At 39.2% G+C, this 25,106-nt stretch overlaps 1 protein-coding gene across 7 annotated transcripts in view; it reads right to left on the reverse strand.

The window, feature by feature from the left end:
- Positions 1 to 22,983: 22,983 nt before the first annotated feature.
- The window catches only part of Cplane1 (ciliogenesis and planar polarity effector complex subunit 1), a 153,452-nt gene continuing 151,329 nt past the window's right edge, over positions 22,984 to 25,106 (reverse strand). For 6 of the 7 annotated variants that reach the window (XM_071612672.1, XM_071612673.1, XM_071612674.1 and 3 more), the window contains 2 exons: positions 23,877 to 24,049; positions 22,984 to 23,458 (listed from right to left, as the gene is read on the reverse strand). In XM_071612672.1, the coding sequence (XP_071468773.1) occupies positions 23,291 to 23,458; positions 23,877 to 24,049 (341 nt within the window). In that variant the 3' untranslated portion in view covers positions 22,984 to 23,290. Of the gene's footprint in view, positions 23,459 to 23,876; positions 24,050 to 25,106 lie in introns of those variants that run through there. The other variant, XM_071612678.1, reaches the window with a different exon arrangement.

A 25,106-nucleotide genomic window follows, 5' to 3' on the forward strand; every position in this document is an offset into this window, starting at 1 on the left:
ACTGTGAAAATAACTTTTCAGGATCTATTTCCTATGTGGAATTCTTTCAGAATGCTTTCTTGAAGGAAGTGTTTTCATTTTTTTCCTCATAATTGCATGTTCCCTTCCCTTTTACTGTGAACTCTTTGCGACAAAACTAGATTGGGTTTTTTCCCCTCAGAATTTGTCATTTTGTATTAAAAATGGATTTGAGGAAGCCTATAAAAACAATAATATCAATAAGAGTAAAATACCAGTTAGAGAAAATATAAAGTTCAGCCTAGAGTACTAAAGAATAAAAATGTGAGTAAAAAAAAACAACTTTCTATCCTATATGTTTGGTAGTGTTGCATGTTGTCATTTTATTCTCACAAAACCCCTACTAATTAAAACATTTTATCCCCATTTTGTACATGAGAAAATGGGCTCAGAGAATTCAGTAATTTGCTATTTAATGTCACAATAGAAATTTAAATCTGGAATTGGAACAATTGTGTCTCATTACTTTTTTTACACATTAAGCATTAAGATAGAGTATCTTTACTCAAAGTAAACCAGTTTCTAAAGGATCCTTGCAGCATAGCTACTTGGGAATCCTATTTAAAGTAAGCTTTAGAAAATGGATTGCACAGTAATAAGTGTTCTGTTGCCTATGATGATCACGGGTGAATTGCTGTGTTTGTTGTTCATTGAAATTTTAGGAATTCGAAGGTTTGGAGTTTTCCGTATATTCTAAGGACTGGTATTTTATGTATGAGTAATACAAGCTGAATGTTAATGGATAGGATTCAACTCTTAATGTATAGCCAAAGTTTTCAGAAAGTTGAAGATTTCTCAAAGATGATTTTTTTTAAATATTTATTCACAATACCTTTATTTCACTCATTTATTTTTTACGTGGTGCTGAGGATCGAACCCAGGGTCCCACGCGTGCGAGACCTGCGCTCTACTGCTGAGCCACAACCTCAGCCCTCCAAGAAGATTTTTTTTAAGATCTAGGAATATAATTTGGTGGTAGGACACTTGTTTAGTATGCTTGGGGCCCTGGTCTTAATCCCTAGCACTACAAGACTTTTATGTCTTTAAAGTTAAGACCTTAGAAATGTTCCAGTACATCTGTATACACACACATATGTGTGTGTGTATATATATATTAGTATGAAATTTAAGTTTTCTTATTCAATTTGTCTTATTATTTTAAGACATTATTTAATGTCTAGTTTTTAAAGACATTTATACCAAAATATACATGGCAGAAAATTTAGAGATCTATAGAATTTTCTAGAATTTCATAATCTCTAATAGAAATGCTGTGCTTTTAGAGAAACGTGATGTGTGTGTGTGTGTATGTGTGGTGAAGACAGGTAAGTCAAGTTCATTTGTGCCTAATGGGTTTCATAATCAGCAAGCACATTTATCATATTTTTGTATTTATTTTTAGTTGTAGATAGACACAATGCCTTTATTTTGTTTATTTCTATGTGGTGCTGAGGATCGAATCCAGTGCCTCACTCGCATGAGGCAAGCGCTCTGCCTTTGAGCCACAATTCCAACTCTATCATTTTCATTTAGAAAGTAAACCAAACCAGGGAAATCCATGGTTCTGTGCAACACACACACACTTTTATTTGCATAAAAAATATGATCACTGCACTGATATCCAGGTGGTCTTCATCTTCAGAACTAATAGTATGGAATAAGTTAACTTTGGCAAATATAAAAGTCCTCAGACTGCTCACTTAAAATAATAATGTCATTTGTAGCACTCAATAATTTTTGCTCTATTAAAAATCCTACTTGGGAGTGTGTGTAGCTCAGTGAAAGAGTGCATGCTTAGCATGCATGAGGTTCTGGGTTCAGTCCCCAGCACCACCACCTCAAAAAACCCTACTTTTTGCTGTTTATCGTGCTTATTTTAAGACCAAATTTTCATCCCCTAGCTAATTTTTCTCATAGCAAACATCACACATTGATTCTACTAATTTTATTTGTTTTTTTTTTGTTTGTTTGTTTGTTTTCTAAAAATACCCCTTGCTGTCTGTATTGGTCCTTTCTAAGAAAAGTAAAATAGAAATTTAGGGTGATAGAAAGGTCACTGACCAAACAATAGCTTTGTGGCAAAGCACTTACCTTGCATTCAGGAAGCCTGAAATTCAATCCTCAGGTTAAAAAAAAAAAAAAATCCAGTTTCTGTTACAAAAATGCTGTTAGTTTTACATGACAATGTGGTTATCACCAAACCATTCTTTTTAAAATCTCATTGTACATGGCTTCATTGCTCAGAGTAGTATGGTACAGTGTAAGTTGTACCCTGTGTGTTCCCCTCCCCCATATTTTTTTAAACAAAGCCAGGCATCGAATTGTTTCATCTATAAATTTGTTAAATATTAATGTTCCCTTAACATCAAATATCCCATATGCATTCAGGTCTTTAATTTTCTAGCCAGGTATGGACCTGTAGTCTGGGCTTTTTGGAAAGCCAAAGCAGGAGGACAGTTTGAGCCCAGAACTTGAAAACAAGCATGAACAGCACAGCAAGACCCCATCTCAAAAAAAAAAAAAAAAAAAAAAAAATTTGTCTCAAGTGTTATATATTTTTAGGTGGTGGTGTGTTTTTTCATCTGTCTTTGTTTTCTTGCAAAGTTTTTTATGAAAAAAAAAATTTTTTCTTTAGTTCTTAAGAAAAATAATTGATTCTAAATGGAAGAACTATAGTTACTTTGGGTTTTACCCCTTTTTCTTTATCTGAATTATAGATTTGAGCAGTACTGGATCTTCATATCCCATAATTTTTAAAATGCAGGAATCATACAATAAGAGATCTGGGAAATCTTTCAATCCAGATGTTCTTACTTTTGAAATTTATGAACCCCTTTGACAATCTAATCAAAATCTCCCCTCAGAAAATGAAAAATTCACACCCAGAATTGTGCCTACAATTTTAGGGGATTATTCATGATTATTCCTATTCCAATTCCATATATGACTTGTGAAAACCTGGACTACACATTTACCAGTCCTGTTCAAACACTTCTTTCTATAAAGCGAAATTGAGGCTAAAGAGGTGACCTGACGCCCATAAGCTGTAGACCTTATTAGTACTAGAATCGAGAGCAACTGCAGCTTCTTATCTCCCAGATGAGCTGCTCTTACAATGAAGATTTCATCTCAGAAATTCTTCATTCAGGCTCCTGATAAGATCTAAATGTGGGCTACATAACGACTTAACTTGTTGATTTGATTCTTAGATTTTGTGATGCCTACCATTGTGTTAGATAAATGGGGAATAGAAAATAAGGAATTTTATCATGTATTTTTATTAATTGTTTTCCACATTACCTGTTGATGTACAGGATTAAAACTTTAAAAAAAAACTTAATTGGTAAAGAAAAAAAAAGTGTTTTGAAATCAGAAGACACAGTCTGCAGCCATGTGTTTTTGAAATCAAGTGTAAAATGAAGTTTGGTGAATAAAATCACTTAGCATCTTAGATGGAAGCTGTATTTAAAGAAATCCATAGCTATTTTTGTATGTATTCATATATGTACATCATTAGAACATTAAGTGGGAAATAGAACCCCACCTTCAAGTGGGAACAGCAGTAGAGGAGAGGAACAGGGATACATGTACAATATCAAAAGACAAAGCTATACAGAGGAGGGATAAGTGTGCAATTTTGATTAATAATGTAATTTGATTGTTTTAATGTTTAGGCATTTGAAGGGCTTTAAGGTGTTAATGAAAGCCTACTGCTATGCAGAGGATAGATTTAAGGGTGTCAAGAAGTAAAGGACACTAACAATAGTCTCAGCAACTGCAGTAGGATGATGATGGCACTGGGAATAAAAAAGGATCAGAGTGATTACAGATGAATCTAGAAAATAAAAATAGGACATGACAGTTGATTGAGGTAAATGCACACAGAAGTGTCAAGGATAGACCAGGTTTCTCTAGCTTCAGTGAATAGTTTCGATTGGCCCACAGTTTGCTTCAATATTTGAACATTCAGTTGATGTGCAGAAGGAATATGCACAAGTGCAAGACTTGCAGAGGTGAAGCCTGGACTGCACTATGTTTGGGAGTTATCAGCACGTAAGCTATAGAACAAGAGTAGCACAGAGCAAAAAAGAACTTAGGAGCCTACCAACATATAAAGTATGATAGGAGGAAATTAATTCTTAGGGTGAGTCTGGAAAGAATGCAGGAAACATGAACCAAAAAAGTTCAAGAAAAAGCTGAGTGCCATGGTACATATCTTTGATCCCAGTGACTATAATTGGGAGACTGAGGCAAGAGGGATCACAAGTTCCAGGCCAGCCTGGGCAAAAAATAAAAAAGGATTGTGATGTGGCTCAATGGTAGAGTACCCTTGGGTTCAATCCCCAGTGGCAAAAAAAAAAAACACAGAAGGGAAAAAAAAGTGGAAACGTAGTGGTGAGACCAAGACTGAAAAATGTGAGATCTGATGTTCAGGATGTATATTTTAGCCTTTAGGAGAGGAATATCAGAGGCCATGAGAACAGAAGCCAGATTGTAGCTAAATTGGAATTGGGAAATGAATGAGAATCTTGAGGACAGTGACAGAGCAGGGAAGGAAATAATACAATACCTAAATTCTGAGAAGGGCAGCTGGAGAAGAAAGCTGATAATAAAGGGCTTCGTGTGCCACATTCAAAGATTTGGAAGGACTTTAAAATTTTTAAAAATTTTAAAGGACAATTTTAAAGGACTTTGAAGAGTATGAAATGGCCTGTGCATTAATCAGTGGCTGCAGTGGACAGCATTGTGGTGATGCTAAACTGTATGATTGTGCTATTTTTTTAATACTTATTTTTTAGTTGTAGATGAACACAATACCTTTATTTATTTTTATGTGGTGCTGAGGATAGAACCCAGGGCCTCACAGGTGCTAGGAGAGCGCTCTACCGCTGAGCCAAAACGCCATCCCTGATTGTGTTATTTCTCTCCAGCAATGTTCATTGAGCCAGATTTGGGAGGAGGCATAGTTGAAGAGCTAAATTGGGAGCAAATGGGAGGCTGAATGTTCAGAGGTCTACATCAAGTGAAAGAGCAAGTATAATAGGAACAGCAGACAAGGAATGATGGGACGACAGAGTCAGGGAAAGAGGTGTATGAGATTTCTAGAGAGTGGTTCTGGAGGTGAGGCACAGTGTTCCCCAACAGGGAATGAGTCAAGTGAGAAGATAGAGGTCTGGCACTGAAGTCTGCACTCCTTTCTTGAGCTAAAGCATTGGCTTATTCTTTCCAGCCACTCTAACAGATTGTCCTAGAGATCATTAGGTACTGACACTCATTCTATCATTTTTATTTGTGCAGATTCCATCATTCCTTTTCTTTATTTTTTTTTTCCTTTTTATTTGGGGCTGGGGATTGAACCCATGGCCTTATACATGTGGCAAATTCCATTGTTTGACAAGAATTTACTTGAGTGCTTGTGGACCCATTGGCAATAAGCTTGCATTCTAGTAGTTGTAATTATACTACAAAGTATACAGTATCCGATCATTTAATTACAACTGAGGTGAGTGAAAGAAAAAGTAATAGAAGTCGGTGATCAGAAACGCTTCCTTCTCCAAGTGAAAGTCAGCCTCAGATAAAGCCTGACGTATAATGGATATAATAGATACCAAATAATGTTGGTTGACTCTTTTTTTTTAGAATTTTTTAATATTTATTTTTTAGTTTTCGGCGGACACAACATCTTTGTTTGTATGTGGTGCTGAGGATCGAACCCGGGCCGCACGCATGCCAGGCGAGCATGCTACCGTTTGAGGCACATCCCCAGCCCCTGGTTGACTCTTGATAAATACAAAATGACAATTTTTTTTTTTTTCTCTCAGCAATTCATTACTTAAGGGAAAAGAATAGGTGAAGGGAGGTGTTATGGTTTAGATCGTAAATGTCCTCTGAGGGCTCACGTGTTGAAGGCTTGGTTCCCAGCTGGTGACACTATTGGGAGGTGGTGGAACCTTTAAGAGTTGGGGTTAGGTCATTGGGGGCATGCACTTGATGGGAGTATTGGGAGCCTGGCCCATTCCTCTCTCTCTTCACTTCCTGGATGTTACAAGCTCCTATTATATGCTGCCAAACCACAAACCCAAAGTAACATGACCAAGAGACCATGGACTGAAACCATGACCCAAAGTTAACCTTTGTCCTTTGTCTATTTTAGGTATTTTGTCACAGTGATGGAAAGCTGACCAACCCAGGAGGAGAGGAAGAAGGAACACATGGCCTGTAGCAGTTCCAAGGAATGGCAGGGAAGAAAAGAAAGAATGAGGAGGCTGACTAAAAGAGAAGGGCCAACTCGTGCTTCTGCAAGCAATGTTAAGGATGTCCAATGAACCAGCCGTGAAAGAGGTTAAGATGGGTGGGAGTGAAAAGGAGATTTACATGTGTGGAGTCCAATTCGCATTTTCAAAAGACCTACAGCCAGGTGCTGTGGTGCACGCCTATTATCCCAGCCATTCAGGAGGTTATGGCAGGCGAATCGATAGTTGGAGGCCAGCCTTGACAACTCAGTGAGGCCCTAAGCAACTTAGCAAGACTCTGTCTCAAAATAACAAATAGAAAGGGCTGGGGAGGTAGCTCAGTGGCAAAGTGCCCCTGGCTTCAATCCCCAGTACCACAACCTATAATATTTTTAAAATTTTAAAAATACCACTACAATTTATGGAATGATTGGAGGGGGGTGATGGTGACAGGCTGGAGTGATAGTAATGGAAGAAGAGGAATGAACTCATTTATAGACTGTTTATGAAGTTACATCAATCACATTGTTTTGTTTGGTTATTTGAATTGTAATGAGATAATTGGTGTAAATTTCCTTAGGAAGGTAAGGGTATTTATCCACATAGAAGACAAACTGACGGACCCTTTGGTTCATCTACAGAACAGCCCAAGAATAATAACTATGATTTGAAAAGAAGAAATAAATTAACAGATGGTGTTATCTAGAAAGGAGAAAGGTCTTACTGGATTTCTGCATGATTTCAATCAATTACACCTTTAAGATCCTGCCTTTCATACAATTCAAAGTAATTGTATAAACTATTGATACAAACTATGAGTAGACAGGATTTTAGCGCAGTATTAAAGTTTATTTTATTTAATACTTTCATTTTTCTAACCAACCTTAGGGAAATAATGCCTTGCCCCACCCTTCCCCACCCAGTTCAGTCCTTCTGTGTAGTGGCAACTATTTTGAACCCTTAGCTCTTTCTTGGGGTCATTATATCTATATTTCTAAAGAATATATTCTTAAAATTTATGAATTCAAAATCTATATATTGAATTAGGATTGGCTTTTTATGATGGATAAAGACTTGGCTCTCATATCTCCCCTCCTCAATATGGGTATCAATATATTTAATAAGCATTTAAGTAATATAAAACTATGTAAATATTTTTCAATCATAACCAAAACTTAATGTTATCACGAATATTTTTTTCTTGTGTGCTTTTATTTCTGCTTCAGTAAAATTGCTTTGTTTCTTCACTCATATTTTTTTCATAAATAGAAATATTTAATTCTTTTGGAATGCTTGTAGACATAATTCGTCCTTTGTTTGCTTTGTGGTCCTGGAGAATGAACCAGGGGCATTTTAGCACTAAGCTAAATCCCCGGACCTTTTTTTTTTTTTTTTTGAGACAGGGTCTCACTACGTTGCCAAGGATGGACTTGAACTTGTGATCCTCTTGCCTCAGCTTCCACAATGGTGGGATTACAGGTGGCACACCTGGTAGCATAATTCATTATTTTAGTCTTCCCCCACGCTCTACCCCGACCCACCCCCTGTGCCTCATCAGGAAACTCTGGCCTGGGAATATTCTTTCTTATGCACTAATTAAGACTGGTTTTCTGAGACTGATGCACAGTTGTACCAGTTTTCCTTCCTTTCCCTAGTCAGATCCAAAATCCACCTCGGGAATCCACACCTCCTTTTACCTTAAATGCGCTCAGTTTACTTAAACATATTTTGCTGTAACTCCCTAAGAATGGGTGCACAGACACAAACTTTGGAATCATTAGGTGTGTGGAAATTTCTCTGCTCTCCCTCTCATGATGATAACTGGGTCTAGAACTCCAAGTTTTTCCCTTTGAAAACATTTTACCATAATCTTATAACCTGTGCAGACTGATACCATTCTGTTTGTTCCTTTGTATCTGGCATTTATTCTATCTAGAAACTTTTAGGATATTTTCTGTATTTCACACTGATGTCCCTTAAAGCGTATCACTTTTAAAAATTCCTTTTTCAAGATATGTTGTAGACTTCTTTAATCTGCCCCTAGCACTGAAGAATTTTCTTTAATAAAAAATAAAGAATTTTCTTTAATTTCTTCCCCTTTAGTTTCTTTATCCTCTCTGAAATTTCTGTTACTTATGTTCTTTACTCTTTTTTTAACTCTTGTTATTGAGGCTTTTTCCGTTTTTTAAAAAACCACTTCTTCTATTTCCTCATAATTTCTTTTCTGTATTCTGTGTTTCACATGTGTGTCTGTCTGTATGTGAACATGCACACATGCTGAGAATTAAACCCAAGGTCTCACACTGTTAGACAAGTGCTCTACCACTGGCCCTTGCCTGTTTAATTTGGATTCTCCTTTCTATAGTGTGAATTTTCTCTATGCATCTGGTTATAGCTAACAGTCATTTTATTGTATTTTTATTTATTTTATTTTATGGTACTGCCAATCGAATCCAGGGATACTTTACAACTAAGCTCCATATGTTCCCACCACTTTTTAATTTTTATTTTGAGACAGGGTTTCACTAAGTTGCCCAGCCTGGCCCCAAACTTGGAATCCCCTTGCCTCAGTCCCTCAAGAAGCTAGAATTATAGGCAAGTGCCAACGCACCCAGCCCAACTGTCCACTTAGGCGAAGGTACATTGAGGCACAGAGCATGTAGATGTGGTTCCTCTGGAGGGCTCCACTGGAGGACAATGGCCAGACAATGTTTCTCTGTGAAGTCAGAAAATAAGTATTTTAGGCTTTGCTGTTTATAAGATCTATGTTGCAATTTTGCAACTCCGACCCTGAGGCACCAAAGCAGCCACAAGGAACATGTAAACTGATGGGAAGGTTGTGTCTCAATCACATGGACAGTTGTTTGAAGATGATGTGAACATATTGAGCTAACAGGCTAGAAACCAAGACTATTAGTTCTCTGATAATCTCTGCTCTGCTCTCCTTTATTCATTCTTTCAGGTTTGCTATTTGGAGATAAAATTCCCTAAGAGAAGACTCACTTCCAGCTATGACAAAATAACTAGTACCTGCTCAGCCTACAAAACATATGTGAGATGCCTTCTCCTCGATATCAGACACCATGTGGCACAAGAAGACCTGAGGGGAGTCCCATGGGCCCCCAGCTGTGTGCTTCAGGATATCATCCTGACTCTAGCACAACTCCAAGAAGATGACAGTGCTCCCACTGGTTGAGGAGGCAAAGGTAAGAGTTCAAGGTATTCAGAGTGACTGTCTGCAGGGGAGAGCAACAACAACAACAAAAAAAACCCCTCATATTAGTACGCCATAATCATGGGAAATTTTTTTCCACTTTATTGTGATAATCCTAAGCAGGGTATCTGCTGATATACTATCCTGAGTCCAAAAAGGTATATTTCTTATGAAGCCTTACATTATCTTGCCAAAAGTCCATGTGGAACTTTCCTATGAAGTCTTTTTTAAGGGTTGCACTGCTTGTTTGAATGTAACACTATGTGTGGCTTACCAAAAAGCAGGTTGAAGGAGAACAGATACTCAAAGTTGAGTAGTGTGGGGAATATCTGGGCCCAGACCAGCCAGAGTGGGGTGCTGACACCTCCTTAATTCTCCAGACACACAAAAAAGGATGCCTCAGAATTAAGGGCTGTGCTCTGGAGTAAGGTCTAGAAAGCCAAAAATCAAACCTGGATTTTGGAGATTGTATTCTACCAAGTTAGAGAGATGTGGGATACACCTGGGGCTTTCCTTAAGATGACATTAACAAAATGCTAAGCCTACACATAAGCAAGATGATTAGCCTTGAACTGCCTATACGAATAACAACTATCAGCTCTTCAGTGGAAACTAACAGAATCCAGATCTATTATATATCACCCACTGTATTCCTTACATAATAAAATTAGTAGACATTCAAAGAAAAAAAAGTCAACAGAAACAAAGTTTGAGATGCCCCAGAGAAAGACTTTAAAGACACTCTTATAAGAACAAAAATAAAATGTTTTAAAAATTAAAGGAGTCTCTCTGCTTCCTGATTACCATGTGCTTAGCTGCTTTCCTCCTCCACATTCTTCTGCCATGATGTTCTGCCTCATCTCAGGCACAGAGCAAAGGAGTCCGTCGTCTATGGACTGAGACCTCTGAAACCATAAACACCAAATAATCTTTTCTTCCTCCAAAAGAAGAAGGAGGAGGAGGAGGAGAAGGAGAAGAAAGAATTAAAGGAAAATGTTGTTTTAATGAATGAGCACATAGGAGGGACTCATTCATTAAAACAACAACATTTAACTCAGAAGATCAATGGAAATCATAAAAAAAAATATCAAGTGGAAAATCTAGACTGTTAAAGTGCAATAACTAAAAAAATCATTCAATAGGCTTAATGATGGACTGGAAGTAGAATAAGAAAGCCAGTGATGTTCAAAGTGCACTTGATAGAAATTAAAGAAAAGAGAGAAAGAAAACATGATCAGAGCTTCAGGGACTTACCTGACAGTATCTGTTAACCTATCATATGGAGACTCAGAAGAAGAGAGGGAGAGTAGGGCAGAAAAAATTATTTGAAGAAGTAGTACACGTGAATCTACAAAGACCCTAAATAGCCACTGCAGGCCTAAGCAAAAAAAAAAAAAAAACCACCAAAGTTTAGAGGCATCACATTACCTGATCTCAAAATCTATAAAGCTAGGGACCTGGGGATGTGGCTCAAGTGGTAGCACGCTCACCTGGCATGTGTGAGGCACTGGGTTCGATTCTCAGCACCACATAAAAATAAAATAAAGATATTGTGTCCATCTAAAACTAAAAAATAAACATTTAAAAAATCTATAAATCTATCGTAATCAGACAGTAAATACTGTTATATTGTTTGATTAAAAAATTCAACTAGGATTCAAGAGCTTAGGTATAATGCAAAGAAAAACACACTATAGTCAAACTGCTGGAAATCAGAAACCACGAGCAAATATTAACAATATCCAGAAGAAAATGACCTATTACACAGGTAGAAGTGATGGAGGGAATGGCCAACTTCTCCCTAGAAACAATGCAAACAAGAAGACAATGCAACGAGACCTCATGAATGCTGAAATTCTACATCGAGTGAAAACACCTTTAAAAAATGAGGGTAACTGTTATGGTTTGGATATAGTTTGCTCTTGGCCAGGAGGTAATGCCCTCACCGTGGAGCATGTGCTGTGCTATTTGGACTTCCTGGATGTGAGCTAAACAAACCTCTTTTCTTTGTATGAGATTGTGTGAGGTGTTTCATTACCGTGAGGAAAAGCTGACTGAGGCAGTGATTGAAGACTTCATGCAATTTCTATAAAAATTCAAATAACATTTTTTAACAGAAACAGAAAAGAGAATCGTAAAATTGATCTGGAACTACAAAAGACCCTAAATAGCCAATGCAAACCTAAGTAAAAACAAGAAAGTTTAAAGGCATCACATTACCTGATCTCAAAATCTACTACAAAACTATCATGATCAAAACAGTATAATATTGTTATAAAAATAGACACATAGAGGACCATAAGAGTGCTGGCTTAGCATGCATGAAGCCTGGGCTCCATCCAGCACTGCAAATAAAATAAAATAAAATAAATTTAAAAGAAACACACACACACACACAAAAAAATGAAACATGATAAAGCCAGAAGTAAACTTAAGCCTCAATGGTCAACAAATTTTCAATAAGAGCATCAAGAAGACACAATAATGAAAGGATAATCTCTTTGATAAATGATGTTAAGGCTGGGTGCACTGGCACATGCCTGTAATCCCAGCAAGTGAGGAGGCTGAGGCAGGAGGATTGCAAGCTAGAGGCCAACCTCAACAACTTTAGTGAGACCCTGTCCCAAAATAAAAAAGGATAGGGAGGGAGCTCAGTGGTAAAACACTCCTTGGTTCAGTCCCTAGTACTGAAGAAAGAAAGGAAAAGAAAGAAAAAAGGAAAGGACAGACTAGAAACGCTCATGCAAAAGAATGAATTTGGACCTTTTCCTCACACCATACACAAAAAGCAACTCAAAATAGATTAAAGACCTAAATGTAAGACCCCAAACTGTAAAACTCCTAGAAGAAAACACATGGGAAAAGCTCCCTGACATTGGTCTTAGAAATCATTTTTTTTTTTTTTGGATAGAACCCCAAAAGCAGAAGCAACAAAAAAATAAATGCTCAGCAAAGGAAAACATCAGGAGTGAAGACACGGATTGGGAGAAACTATTGTACACATATATCTGATAATATACAAAAATATATGAGGAATTAACATAAAAGCAAAATAGCCCCCCAAAAATGGATAAAAAATAGGCAAAGGACATGAATGTGCATTTTTCCAAAGATGAAATAAAAATGGCCAACGGGGACGTGAAAAGGTGCTCAACATCACTAACCATGAGCAAAACCACAGTGGGCGAGAGGGTTGCAGTGTTGCATATCTGCCAACTACTTGAAGGCTGAGGAAGGAGGATCACCTGAGCCCAGGAGGTCAGGGGCCAGCTGGGGCAACATGGCGAGACCCCATCCGTTAAAAGAAAATAATAATAAAACCACAATGAGATATTGTCTAATAACTGTTAGTATGGTTTTTATTAAAAACAAGAGGGTTGTGCATGTGACTTAGTGGTAGATTGCTTGCCTAGCAAATATTATTCAACCATAAAAAAGTGTATCCTACCAGGTGCAGTGGCACACGCCTATAATCCCAGAGACTTGGGAGACTGAGACAGGAGGATTGCAAGTTCAAAGACAGTCTCAGAAAAAGTGAGGTGCTAAGCAACTCAGAGAGATCCTGTCTCTAAATAAAAATCAAAATAGGGCTGGGGATGTGGCTCAGTAGTTGAGTGCCCCTGAGTTCAATCCCCAACACCTCCCCAAGAAAGGTATCCTGCTATTTGTGACAATAAGAATGAAAATAGAGGATATTCTGTTAAGTGAAATTAATCAGATATAAAAGTGTTATATAATCAGTTACATATTTACTTGTATTTTACTTTTTGCTCTTAATTTATTCCTTCCATATTTTTATTGCTGCTTTATAATTACACATAATAGTGTTTTGTTACATATTTATACAAGTATCTGATATAATTTGCTCAGTATTGTCCCACAGTATTTCCCCTTTCCCTCTCTCTTCCTTTGATCCCTTTCCTTTATTCCACGGATCTGAGATCTTCCCCACCACCACCTTTCTTTTCCTTTATCCTGTCTAGAACCACACACGACAGAAAACATACAACCCTTGACTTTCTGAGTATAGCTTATTTCCTAACATAATGCTCTCAAGTTCCATCCATTTTTCTACAAATGAGATAATTTCATTCTTTTTATGGTTGAATAAAACTCCATGATATATATGCAACACATTTTCTTTATCCATTCAGACATTAATTGACACTTAATGGCTGGTTTCACAATTTGTCTGCTGTGAACTATGCTGCTATAAATTTGGGAGTGCACAGATAAGTATACATTTTATTTTGTTGTTGTTACTGGGAGTTGAACCCAGGGGCACTTAACTACTGAGCCACATCCCCAGCCCTTTTTTATATTTTATTTAGAGACAGGGTCTCACTGAGTTGCTTAAGGTCTCCCTAAGTTGCTGAGGTTGGCTTAGAACTCAAAATCCTCCTGCCTCAGCCTCCTCAGCAGCTAGAATTAAGATGTACACTCCCACATCTAGCTTGATTTTAATTCTTTAGGAATAAATATTGAGGAGTGGCATAGGTAGGCCATATGGTGGCTCCATTTCTAGAGTTTTGAGGAACTGATTTCTATGGTAGTTATACTAATTTACAATCTCACCAACAGTTAAAAGTGTACCTTTTTACCCTACATCCTCTATAGCATTTATTATTGTTTGTGTTCTTGATTCTAACTGGAGTGAGATGAAATGTAGTTTTGATTTGAATTTCCCTAATAGCTAAAGACGTTTTAAGATTTTTTAAAAATATTTTTTCAGTTGTAGATGAACACAATATCTTTATTATTTATTTTTATGTGGTGCTGAGGATCAAACCCCGTCCCTCACACATGCAAGGTAAGTGCTTTACCATTGAACTACAACCCCAGTCCAGATTTTTTCATATATTTTTGACTACTTGTACTTCTTCTTTTAAAAAGTGTCTGTTTAGTTAGTTTGACCACTTATTGATTGGGTTATTTGGAATTTTTTGTTTGTTTGTTTTGTATTATTAGGGTATTTTCAGTTTTTTTATATATTCTGGATATTAATCCTCTATCAGAGGAATAGCTAGCAAAGAGTTCCTCCCTTTCTGTGGGTTCTCTCTTCACATTCTTGTTTCCTTTGCTGTGCAGAAGATTTTAAATTTGATCCTGTCCCATTGATTAACTCTTAGTATTATTTCCTAAGCTTGAGGAGTCCTACTAAGGAAGTCACTGCTGGGGCCTACATGTTGGAATGTTGACCCCACGTTTTCTTCTAGGAGTTTCAAGGTTTCTGGACTAAGTCCTATGTCTTTGATCCATTCTCAGTTGACTTTTTTGCAGGGGGCAAGAGAGGGATCTAGTCTCAATCTTATACATATGGATAACCAATTTCCTTAGCACCATTTGTTAAAAAGGCTGCCTTTTGCCAAGGCATGGTGGTGCACGCCTGTAATCCCAGCAGCTCAGGAGGCTGAGGCAGGAGGATCGTGAGCTCAAAGCCAGCCTCAGCTACTTAGCGAGAAACTTTTTCTAAATAAAAATATATAAAAGGGCTGTGGATGTGGCTCAATGGTTCAATTCTCCATACCTCCCCGCAAAAGAAGCTTTTTTCCAATGTATGTTTTTGGCACCTTTGTCAAAGATCAAACTGTGTGTGTCTGTGTGGGTTTGTCTCTGTGTCTTCTATTCTATGCCCTTGATCTCTGTGTCTGTTTTTATGCCAGGACCATGCTGTTTTTGTTATGATGGTTCTTTATTAATTTGAAATCAGGTATTCTGATGTCTTCAGCATTGCTTTTTTTTTTTTTTTTTTTTTTTGCTTAGAATTGCTTTGGCCATTATGAATCTTTTACTCTTTCAAATGAATTTCAGGACTGTTTTTTTCTAGTTCTGTGAAGAATGTAATTAGTATTTTGATGGGGATCACACTGAATCTGTATATTCCCTTTAGAAAAACAATATACTTGTTTTTCTATGTTCTCTTGGAATTCATTGATCATTTTTATAATCATTCTTTGGAATTCTTTATCTGGAATTTATCTACTTTAGTATCTTTGAATTAGTTGCTGATGAATTATGAATTTTAGGATGTGTCATGTTACCTTGTTTTTTCACATTTCTTATATTGCTGTGTTGGGTTTTGTGCATTTATTGGAATGGATTTCTCTTGCACTCTTACTTAGGGGCCTTTTTAAGACCCAGCCTTCTTCTGGCAGCATGTTCTTGGATATCAGGTTGTTGTGAAATTTTCAGTAACTTTCCAAAGTGGGTTTTGTCATATAAATTCCCTTCTAGTTCTTTGGTGATGTTAGTGTATTTTGATATAGTGTGTATTTTGTCAGAGTTTGAGAATCCACTTTTCTTATGTCTCACAAGAATGGAATCCTTATAGATCTGGCTATATAACCTCTGTGACTGCTATTCTGAATTTAACAACTCTGTGTATTCTAAGCAGATGTATTAATCTGGTTTTTCATTCTGTTACCAAGAAACAAACAATAACAACCTTAGAGAACAAAAATTTATTTTGGCTCATGGTTTCAGAGGTTCAGTCCTTGGTAGGCTAACTCCATTGCTCTGGTCCAAGGTAAGACAAAATATCATGGCAGAAGGGCAGCGTGAAGCAGTGCTGCTCCATTCATGGAAACGAGAGAGAGGGGGAAGGAGTTTCAGGGAAGATTTACCTATCCAGGGCACACCCCCAGTGCCCACCTCTTCCAGCCATAACCCACCAGCTGATCGTTAACACCCAGTTAGCCTTCAAACTAGAATGGATTGATTAGGTTACAGCTCTCATGATCTAATCATTCTACTTCTGAATATTCTTTTTTAAAATATTTTTTAGTAGTAGATGGACACAATATCTTTATTCATTTTTATGTGGTGCCAGGGATCGAACCCAGTACCTCACATGTGAGAGGCAAGTGCTTTACCACTGAGCCATGACCCAGCCCCTGAATATTCTTGCATGAACACAGGAGCTTTTCAGAAACACATTCTCTGCAAACCATAGCATTCTGTCCCTAACACTCAAAAGCTCATGAGCACAGTCTCAACTGTCTGCATTCCTATCAGCATTCTGGTCTTCTCAGGTCCCACCAAAATCACCTATTATGCACCTTTGGAACTTTTTCAGGTTTTTCCTGCAAACCAGTTCCAAAGGTTTCTGAACCACAAGGTAAGGTTAATCACAGCAATGAGTCCACTTCTCAGTACAGCTTTTTGTTGCTGTGACCAAAATGCCAGATAAGGACAACTTAGAGAATGAAAAGTTTATTTGGCTCAAGTTACAGAGGTTCAATCCATGGCAGACCAACTCTATTGCTCTGGGCCCAACTTGAGGCACAGCATCATGATGGAAGGGTGTGATGGAGAACTGCTCCATTCATGGTGGCCAGGAAGCAGGGGTGAGGGCCACAGGGAAAATGAACCCTTCCAGGACTCACCCTGCAGTGACCCACTTCTCCTAGCCATGCCCCACCTGCATACAGTTACCACCCACTTAGTCCATTCAAAGTAGGATGGACTGATTAGGTCACAGCTCCAATGATCTATTAATCTCACCTCTGAATATCCCTGCATTATCACAGAAGCACATATCCAAACCAAAGCAGTGGGACCTGGGAGCAAACTAAGTTGAGACGCCTTGTAGGTGTGGTGTTCACAGTGTTTATTTATTTATTCATTTTTTGCTGTAGAAGCACATGGTCATGAGTGGGCTTCATGGGTCCCCCAGCCATTCCTATTTGGGGACTGGTCATTGATTTGGGGTTTTCCCCCTCTCCTATCTTTTCAAGTATCATTGAAGCTTGAGTGTGGTTAGTTGTGTGTGGAGCAAGGTGCAGTGTCTCTTGGCTGGGTTTTGTGTGTAGCTCAACAACAGAAGCTCTAGCCTATGAATTTGTAGTGTCCTAGTATATTCCCAGAGCCTCACAGAAAATGGGAAACAAACAACAACAATAGCAGTGAACACCATCTAGCATTAAAATAAAAGACCCAATGCCTACTATGACACCTATACTACCAATTACCACAAAAACAGGAAAGGCAGCAACTGCCAATGGCAACAGCAACAAATAACCATGAACTAGATCTGGCACTGAAGTAAACAGCAGGTATCAAACATGCCATCCACATACTAATAACTAAAACAAAATGGTGGGGGCGGAAATTATGTCAACAAAACAGTTCTAAAAGATGATAAAAATAGGGGCTGGGGATGTGGCTCAAGCAGTAGCGCATAGCCTGGCATGCGTGCGGCCCAGGTTTGATCCTCAGCACCACATACAAACAAAGATGTTGTGTCTGCCGAAAAACTAAAAATAAATAATATTTTTTTAAAAAGATGATAAAAATAGTTTATATGATTAAAGAAAATGTAAAAGAATGTATAGAATATTCAAAACATGAACAGAGAAAGCAGAAGAGATGTAACAAACAATGGTTATAAAGAAGGAGAAAAATTAAAGAAACAAAATAAATATCCATATATAGAGAGAGAAAAGGAGAATTTGTCTATTAAAGGAAGAATAACGGAGAGAATGAGAAACAAAACCCCCAAATAAACAATAAATCCTAGCCCTGCACAGTGGCACGTGCCTGTAATCTCAGCAGCTGGGGGGCTGATGCAGGAGGATTGCAAGTTCAAAGTCAGGCTCCACAAGGTAGGCCCTAAGCAACTTGGCAAAACACTGTCTCAGAATAAAAAAAAAATAAAAAGGGCTGGGGATGTGGCTCAGTGATTAAGCACCCCTGGGTTAAATCTCCAGTACCAAAACCACCAAACAACCCCCCCAATTAATCCTAACCCCTCAAAAGACCCCTCAAAAATGTTAAAAATAGAAAAAAATGTACACACATTTCATGAACCAATCAGCATAGCAAGAATAACCCCCCCCCCACACACACACACACTTATAAAGGCAGTGGGGAGAGTCTTTAATAAAAAACGAAAGAATTGGGCTGGGGTTGTAGCTCAGTGGTTGAGCACTTGTCTTGAATGAATGAGGCACTGGGTTCGATCCTCACCACCACATAAACAAATAAATAAAATGAAGATATTGTGTCCATCTACAACTGGAAAGATGAAAAAAGAAACAAAATGAAAGAATTGTCTCTGCATTTCTGCTGAGGTGATCAAAACTATTGGACAAGGACAAATGTTCGCTGCCTATGCCAGACTGCCCTCGTTTTTTCTTGGGCGGTTAGAGCAAGGGCTGGGATTGTTCAACCCATCCTCTCTTTGTGCTGCTCACTGAGCTGCCAGTTGGAGTGGCCTGGAACTGCAGGTGGCTAAAATAGCTGTCAGCTTCCCCCGTCATCAGTACAATAGGACAGAGTGGAAAGTACTCTTGATTGAGTTTTGTTTGGACAGAACAGATCACTAAGCTCCTGGGGTGGGGCTGCTGCAGAGTTCTAAATGGGAAGTTCCACTGGCTGGACTTTCACTCTCATCAGATCTTTGGGACTTTGTTGGATGGTATCTGTTTTGGAGAAATCAGACCAACACACCCTTAGGGTTGGGCAGATGCTGATCTCTCCAGGGCTTCCCAAAATCTCTACCCATAGGCTGCGGAAGCCAACCCTTATAGGTCTCACACATCCAATTGCCTATGGATGTGGTATTCCCGGGCTGAGTCCCCAGGTGTAGTTTCCCAACACTCTTTAGCTGGTCATGTGAGCTGCCAGATGCAAAGAGAAGGGGTTGCATCCCCTCTGTATCTCTGACTCGAATCCCCCGGGGTACCAGTCTTCACTGTGCCTGTTTCAATCATGTTCTGCTAGGCACACCCTAGTCCGCCCAGTGGGCACTTGGCAGGACAGTAAGGCCATGTTTGTTATGGTCTGGGCTCCCAAAGTAGCAAGTTGCAGTGTGGACACCTCAAGATGGTTCCTGCCTCACTTCTCCACCTGCCAGTTGAAAAATGGGGAGCCCCTTTCAAACACCAGTTGGCCCTGTAGCCTCCGCATCAGCTAAGTTCAGGTTGCTCTCCTGATCTGCAGGTTTTTCTGTGCTGAGTTTGTCTGTTGTGTCCTGTTTATGTCATCCCTCCCCCTTGTGGCGAACCAGTGCTATTGCTGCTGATGCCGCTGGCTTGGCTCCAATGTTCTTTCTTGTTTTGTTTCATGCCCCAGAATTTCTGGGTCTCTAAGAGTTTCTGAGTGTCTGATGTTGAACTTCAGTGAATTCCCTCTTTTACCCACCTCCCTGAGAAATGGCACCCCGCTGCCTGAGCCATGGAGCAACTGGATATGCAGCCTTTCTCTAATCTGCCATCGTGAATCTCTTACACATGGATTTTTCTTGGGGGGGGGGGGCTACTGGGGGTTAAATCCAGAGGTGTTTTACCCCTGAGCTACATCTCCAGCCCTTTTTATTTTTCATTTTGAGAAAGGTTCTGACTAAGTTGCTTAGGGTCTTGCTAAGTTCCTGAGGCTGGTCTGAAATTTGTGATCCTGCTTCAGCCTGCCAGCCACTGGGGTTACAAGTGTGCCCCACTACATATGGAATTTCAAAACAATAAAACACAGAAACAGAGAAGAATGGTGGTTACAAGTCAGGTATGGGAAGATGTCAATAGGCCAAAGGGTACAACGTGGCAGCTCTTTAGGATGCATAAATCCAGAGGCCTAAAGGTACTTGAGGACCACAGTTGGTAGTGCTGCATCCTGCACACACAGTGGAAGATGAAGCATGCTGACTTACTGGACCATACTAATAACTTCACTATATATATATCAAATAATGCTGTACTCGTGAAAGTTTATCAGAACACGTTGTACTCCTCAAATAACAGAATTTTAAAAAAATTAAGACCAAAGATGAAATAAAGCTACACTTGGCCTCAATGAAATCTGAGAGAATTGCCAGAGATATACACTATAAGAAATGCTGGAGTCAGGCATGGTGACTCGTGCTAGTAATGCCAGCGGCTTAGGAGGCTGAGACAGGAGGATCTCAAGTTCACAGCCAGCATCAGCAAAAGTGAGGTGCTAAGCAACTCAGACCCTGTCTCTAAATAAATACAAAATAGAGGTGGGGATGTGGCTCAGTGGTTGAGTGCCCCTGAGCTCAATACCTAGTACTCTCCTCCTCACCGGCCCACCCAAAAAAATGCTGGGCTGGTTGTGGGGCCACAGGCCTGTAACCCTAGCTACTCTGGAGGCTTATGAGGATTGCATATTCAAGTGCAGCAGCCTGGGCACTTGGTGAGACCCTGTCTCAAAATAAAATTTAAAAATGGGTCTGGGAGCCAAGTATGGTGGTGCACACCTGTAATCCCAGAAACTGAGGAGACTGAGGCAGGAGGATCACAAGTTTTAGGCCACCCTCAGTAATTTAGTGAGGACTTTAGTAACTGAGACCCTATCTCAAAATTAAAAATAAAAAAGGTTGGGATGGAGCTCAGTAGTAAATCTCTCCTACCTGGGTTCAATCCCCAATACGGGGTGGGGGGGAACAAATGGGTCAAGGATACAGTTCAGCAGTAGAGTGCTTGCTTAGCATGTGTGAGGCCCTGTGTTCAATCCTCAGCACAAAGTAATAAAAGAATTGCTGGGCTGGGGTATAGCTCAGTGGTAGAGCACTTGACTAGCATGTGCAAAGCCCTGGGTTCAATGCTCAGTACCAGCAACAGGAAAAAACAACAAAACAAACAAACAAAAAACTACAACTAATATAATCTTCAGATTGAGGGAAATACTAGATAGAAATTTAGATCTATAGAAAGAAATTAAAGAAGTCTGAAAAAAAATTCCTTTTTTTTTTAAAGAGAGAGTGAGAGAGGGAGAGAGAGAGAATTTTAATATTTATTTTTTAGTTATCGGCGGACACAACATCTTTGTTTGTATGTGGTGCTGAGGATCGAACCCGGGCCGCACGCATGCCAGGAGAGCGCACTACCACTTGAGCTACATCCCCAGCCCAAAAAAATTCCTTAAAAAAAACAGACTGTTTAATGGAGATAAAAGGAATTACTCTAAGAGTAGCTCAGCTGAAGGGAGTATGAAATATAAAAGAACCGTGAATAGCCTGAATACGAAGGATTCCTCCTACTAACTATGAAGTAGCAGTTGCCAAATTTTGTTCTCCTTACATTAAAGGAGAAACCCAAAGAACTTTTATGTGGCTATACCTGTAATTAAAATTGTTAAGCATTGTTTTAAAGGACTGCAATAGTTATATCATCTAAAATATACTGTTATATCATGTGCATGAGCGTATATGAATATGTAATAACAAATATTATGCACCAATGAAAAATGTGGAAAAAATTGTAAAATGACTAATAATTCATTCAATATCACATTTTTATAAAAAACATTATTTTTTAGTTGTAGATGGACACAATACCTTTATTTATTTATATGTGGTGCTGAGGATCAATCCCAGGGCCTCACACATGCTATGCAAGTGCTCTACCACTGAGCTACAGCCCCAGCTCCTTTATAGAAACCATTTTCAAAAAAATTAGAAGAATGTAATTAATTTACAGGTTCTGCAAATCTCTTTAATGTTAACGGCTAAATTCCCTGCTTCTTCATTCATCCTGCAGCAATATGTTCTTTTGGTTGAAGTATACGACGAAAATCTGGCTTCACAGCATTGGGAAAGGAGGAATAACTAGCATTGGGATTCTTTTTTTTTATATTTATTTTTTAGTTATAGTTGGACACAATACTTTTATTTCACTTATTTATTTTTATGTGGTGCTGAGGATCAAACCCAGGGCCTCGTGCTTGCAAGGCGAGCGCTCTACCGCTGAGCCACAACCCCAGCCCAGGATTCTTTGATACTACACCAACAATCAACAAGTGGCTAAAGGGTCCTAGTTTTTAGTTAAAACCGAGTATAGTTCTAGAAACTAGTGGGCCTCTGCACCTTGGTTTTTACAAGGTTAAGATAAGCCTTTGAGAACAGGATTCACATTCTCTTTCCACCTAAAGCGTCCATTCCTATTTCCATCCTCCAAGAATGTAGGTTATAGGGCAGAAGACAGGTCTCTAGTACTACATGAAACCTGGCTTATTTACAAGTTCAAGATCCATGTGAAGTGGCCAAACATTATACAAGTAATTTAAGAATATGTTTTATTTTTGGTTTTGTTTTTGTTTACTGATACTAGAGATTGAACTTAGGGGCACTTTATCACAGAGCTAATATCCCAGCCCTTTTTAACTTTTTAAAAATATTTTTTTAGTTGTTGACAGACCTTTCTTTTACTTATTTATATATGGTGCTGAGAATCAAGCCCAGTGCCTCGCACATGCCAGGAAGTGTGCTACCGCTGAGCCCCAGCCCCAGCCCCAGCCCCTTTATTTTTAATTTTGAGACACAGTCTTACTAAGGCACAGGCTGCCCTTGAAATTGTGATCCTCCTGACTCAGCCTCTTGAGTAGCTGGAGTTATAGGCAGGTGCCAGGATGCCTGGCAAGGGTAAGTTCTAAAATAGTGTTCATTATTGAGTTTTTCAGGTGAGACTAGTGATTTTCTTCTCAATGAAAGAATTTTTCCTATTAAGTTCACCACAGAAAGTCATTTCTCAGAACACAGAATGTAGTAAAGGAAGAGGGATGATATATTTTTACTGAAAGTAGTTTATTATGCAAACATGGCTTGAAAGGTACTTATGTGTTTTTAAATGATGCCTAAACATAAGCCAAATGCAAAGACTTAGCACATCTATTATAAACAGCCCTTATGAAGACAAAATCATTGAGAAATGTTTATTTTCCCTCTTGAAAGGACTAATCCAGGAGATAATATGGGTGTAGGTGGTGAATTCAGTTTGCTTCCTTCATTGTTCCTCTCCTAAACCCCCAAATCTTTCAGAAGCACTTTAATGAGTTGCTTGCTGGTGCTTGGAAACAGAATGATGTCCAGACTTTACAGGTCCATGGCCCAGCGGACGGACAGGCTCTTTTCCTCCACACTGGCCACCATATCTTCAATGGCATTCCAGTCAAGATTGCTGAGGATGCTGCCAGTGCTCTCAGACATGCTGTGCATGCCAGCCATCCCAAAATGAGGCTCAGACTCTTCCTGTGACAAGTCCTGTAGAATTGAGAGGGAAGACAGTTGTGGTAGCAGAGTTGTCCCATCCATCAAAGAGCTGAAGGGAGTCAGGGCTGAAATTGCCCAGCACACCCAGACTGACAGTGAGCTGGACGTCATCTGACACTTACCCTGGCACAAGATCTGAACAGTGAGCAGAATGGATTTTAATGCCTATGGTACAGTTATTTGTTCTCATGTTTGCTGTTTTGTAATGAAAAAGAAAATATAAACACTAGGAGAATTCTGAAAGAGAAATGCTGGAATACTATCCCACAAGGGTGGATGCCTTGAACGATTATCTCAAACTGACTTAAACAATCACATCTCACGAAAAGCAAACAATAGTAATAACAGTAAGAAACCACGTAGGAACACAGCAACTATCAGACAAACCCAAGACTAGAATGGTGCTCACCTGCGAAAGGGAACCAGGAGTCTCATGAAGAATTTGGTGGATTTCAGGAGGTAACGTCCAGGGACTCGTCATGATCTCCTCTCTCTCATATTCTATACGCACCTGCGTTGTTTGAGGTGCAAGCCCAGCACATCTATGTTTTTTTGTATGCTGCAGACATGGAGCATGAGAGCCTTTGGAGGGAGAAGGACAAAACATACATTGGAACTGACTGATTCATCAATTCGATTGTTATTTTATTGTGATTTTACTGTCAAAGCCAAGACAGATAGATTTTACCTAACATTTGAATCACATGATCTGGAGTGGGTTCACTGTATAGTTCCAACGATTCCTGTCCTGTCAGTGTGTGTGATGGGCCACCTCTTTTGATTTGAAGTGTAATGGTAATCTTTACGACAAGAACTTCTAGGGAGGAGATCAGGTAGAACTGGGAAAAAACTCAGAATTCAGAATCCAGAGCCAGGCTTTGCTTGCCTCTGTGGACCCTGGGAGTAGCTTTCTACTTGCATGTGCTCTAGCTGTCTGTGCATAGTCTGCCTTTGGGCACAAGCCCTAGGGTGAGCATGGTGGCAACACATTATTCTCTTCCTCATTACCACATATATCAATATTTGTGGAAACTTTCATCTCAGTGCCTGGGAGCAGCTTAGCAAACCCCTCGGGCATCAGGCTCTAGAGGAGCTTGTCTTGACAGCACATTCTATCCCTCACCAAGGTGGCCTCCCGAAGAAACACCCGAGACATGGAAATAAACCCAAGCCGCCCAGAGGCAGCCATGTGGCTCCCTGAAGGGAGGAAAACGAGGTAAGGGAATGATGAATTTTGGGCCCACATGGCCTTTTATGGCTCTATATGTGCTTGAAGCCAATATACCTCCAAGAAGTAAGCCCAGAAACAATGACAGCACACAATCTGTCATTTAGTGTGGACTAAGCACTCTACGAACATTTAGTCCCTTACCAGAGAGCCACGGGCTTGGTCTTCGGTTCCTCTTAACATCTACACTCTGCCCAGCTGATCTCCTCTAAGTTCCCTGGCTTTAAATATCACCTACATGCTGAAAATTCTCAAACCTAAACCTCCAGCCTCACAGAGTTTAAAACTGCTTTCTTGACATCTTCACTTAGATGGGCAATAAACATCTGAATCTTAATATGTCCAAACAAAAATTAATTTTTACCTCCAAAATTCCATCCCAGTTAATGCTTAGGTTAAAGTCCCATCATC

Source organism: Marmota flaviventris, chromosome 5 (genome assembly GCF_047511675.1).
Source record: "Marmota flaviventris isolate mMarFla1 chromosome 5, mMarFla1.hap1, whole genome shotgun sequence".
Lineage (NCBI taxonomy): Eukaryota > Metazoa > Chordata > Mammalia > Rodentia > Sciuridae > Marmota > Marmota flaviventris.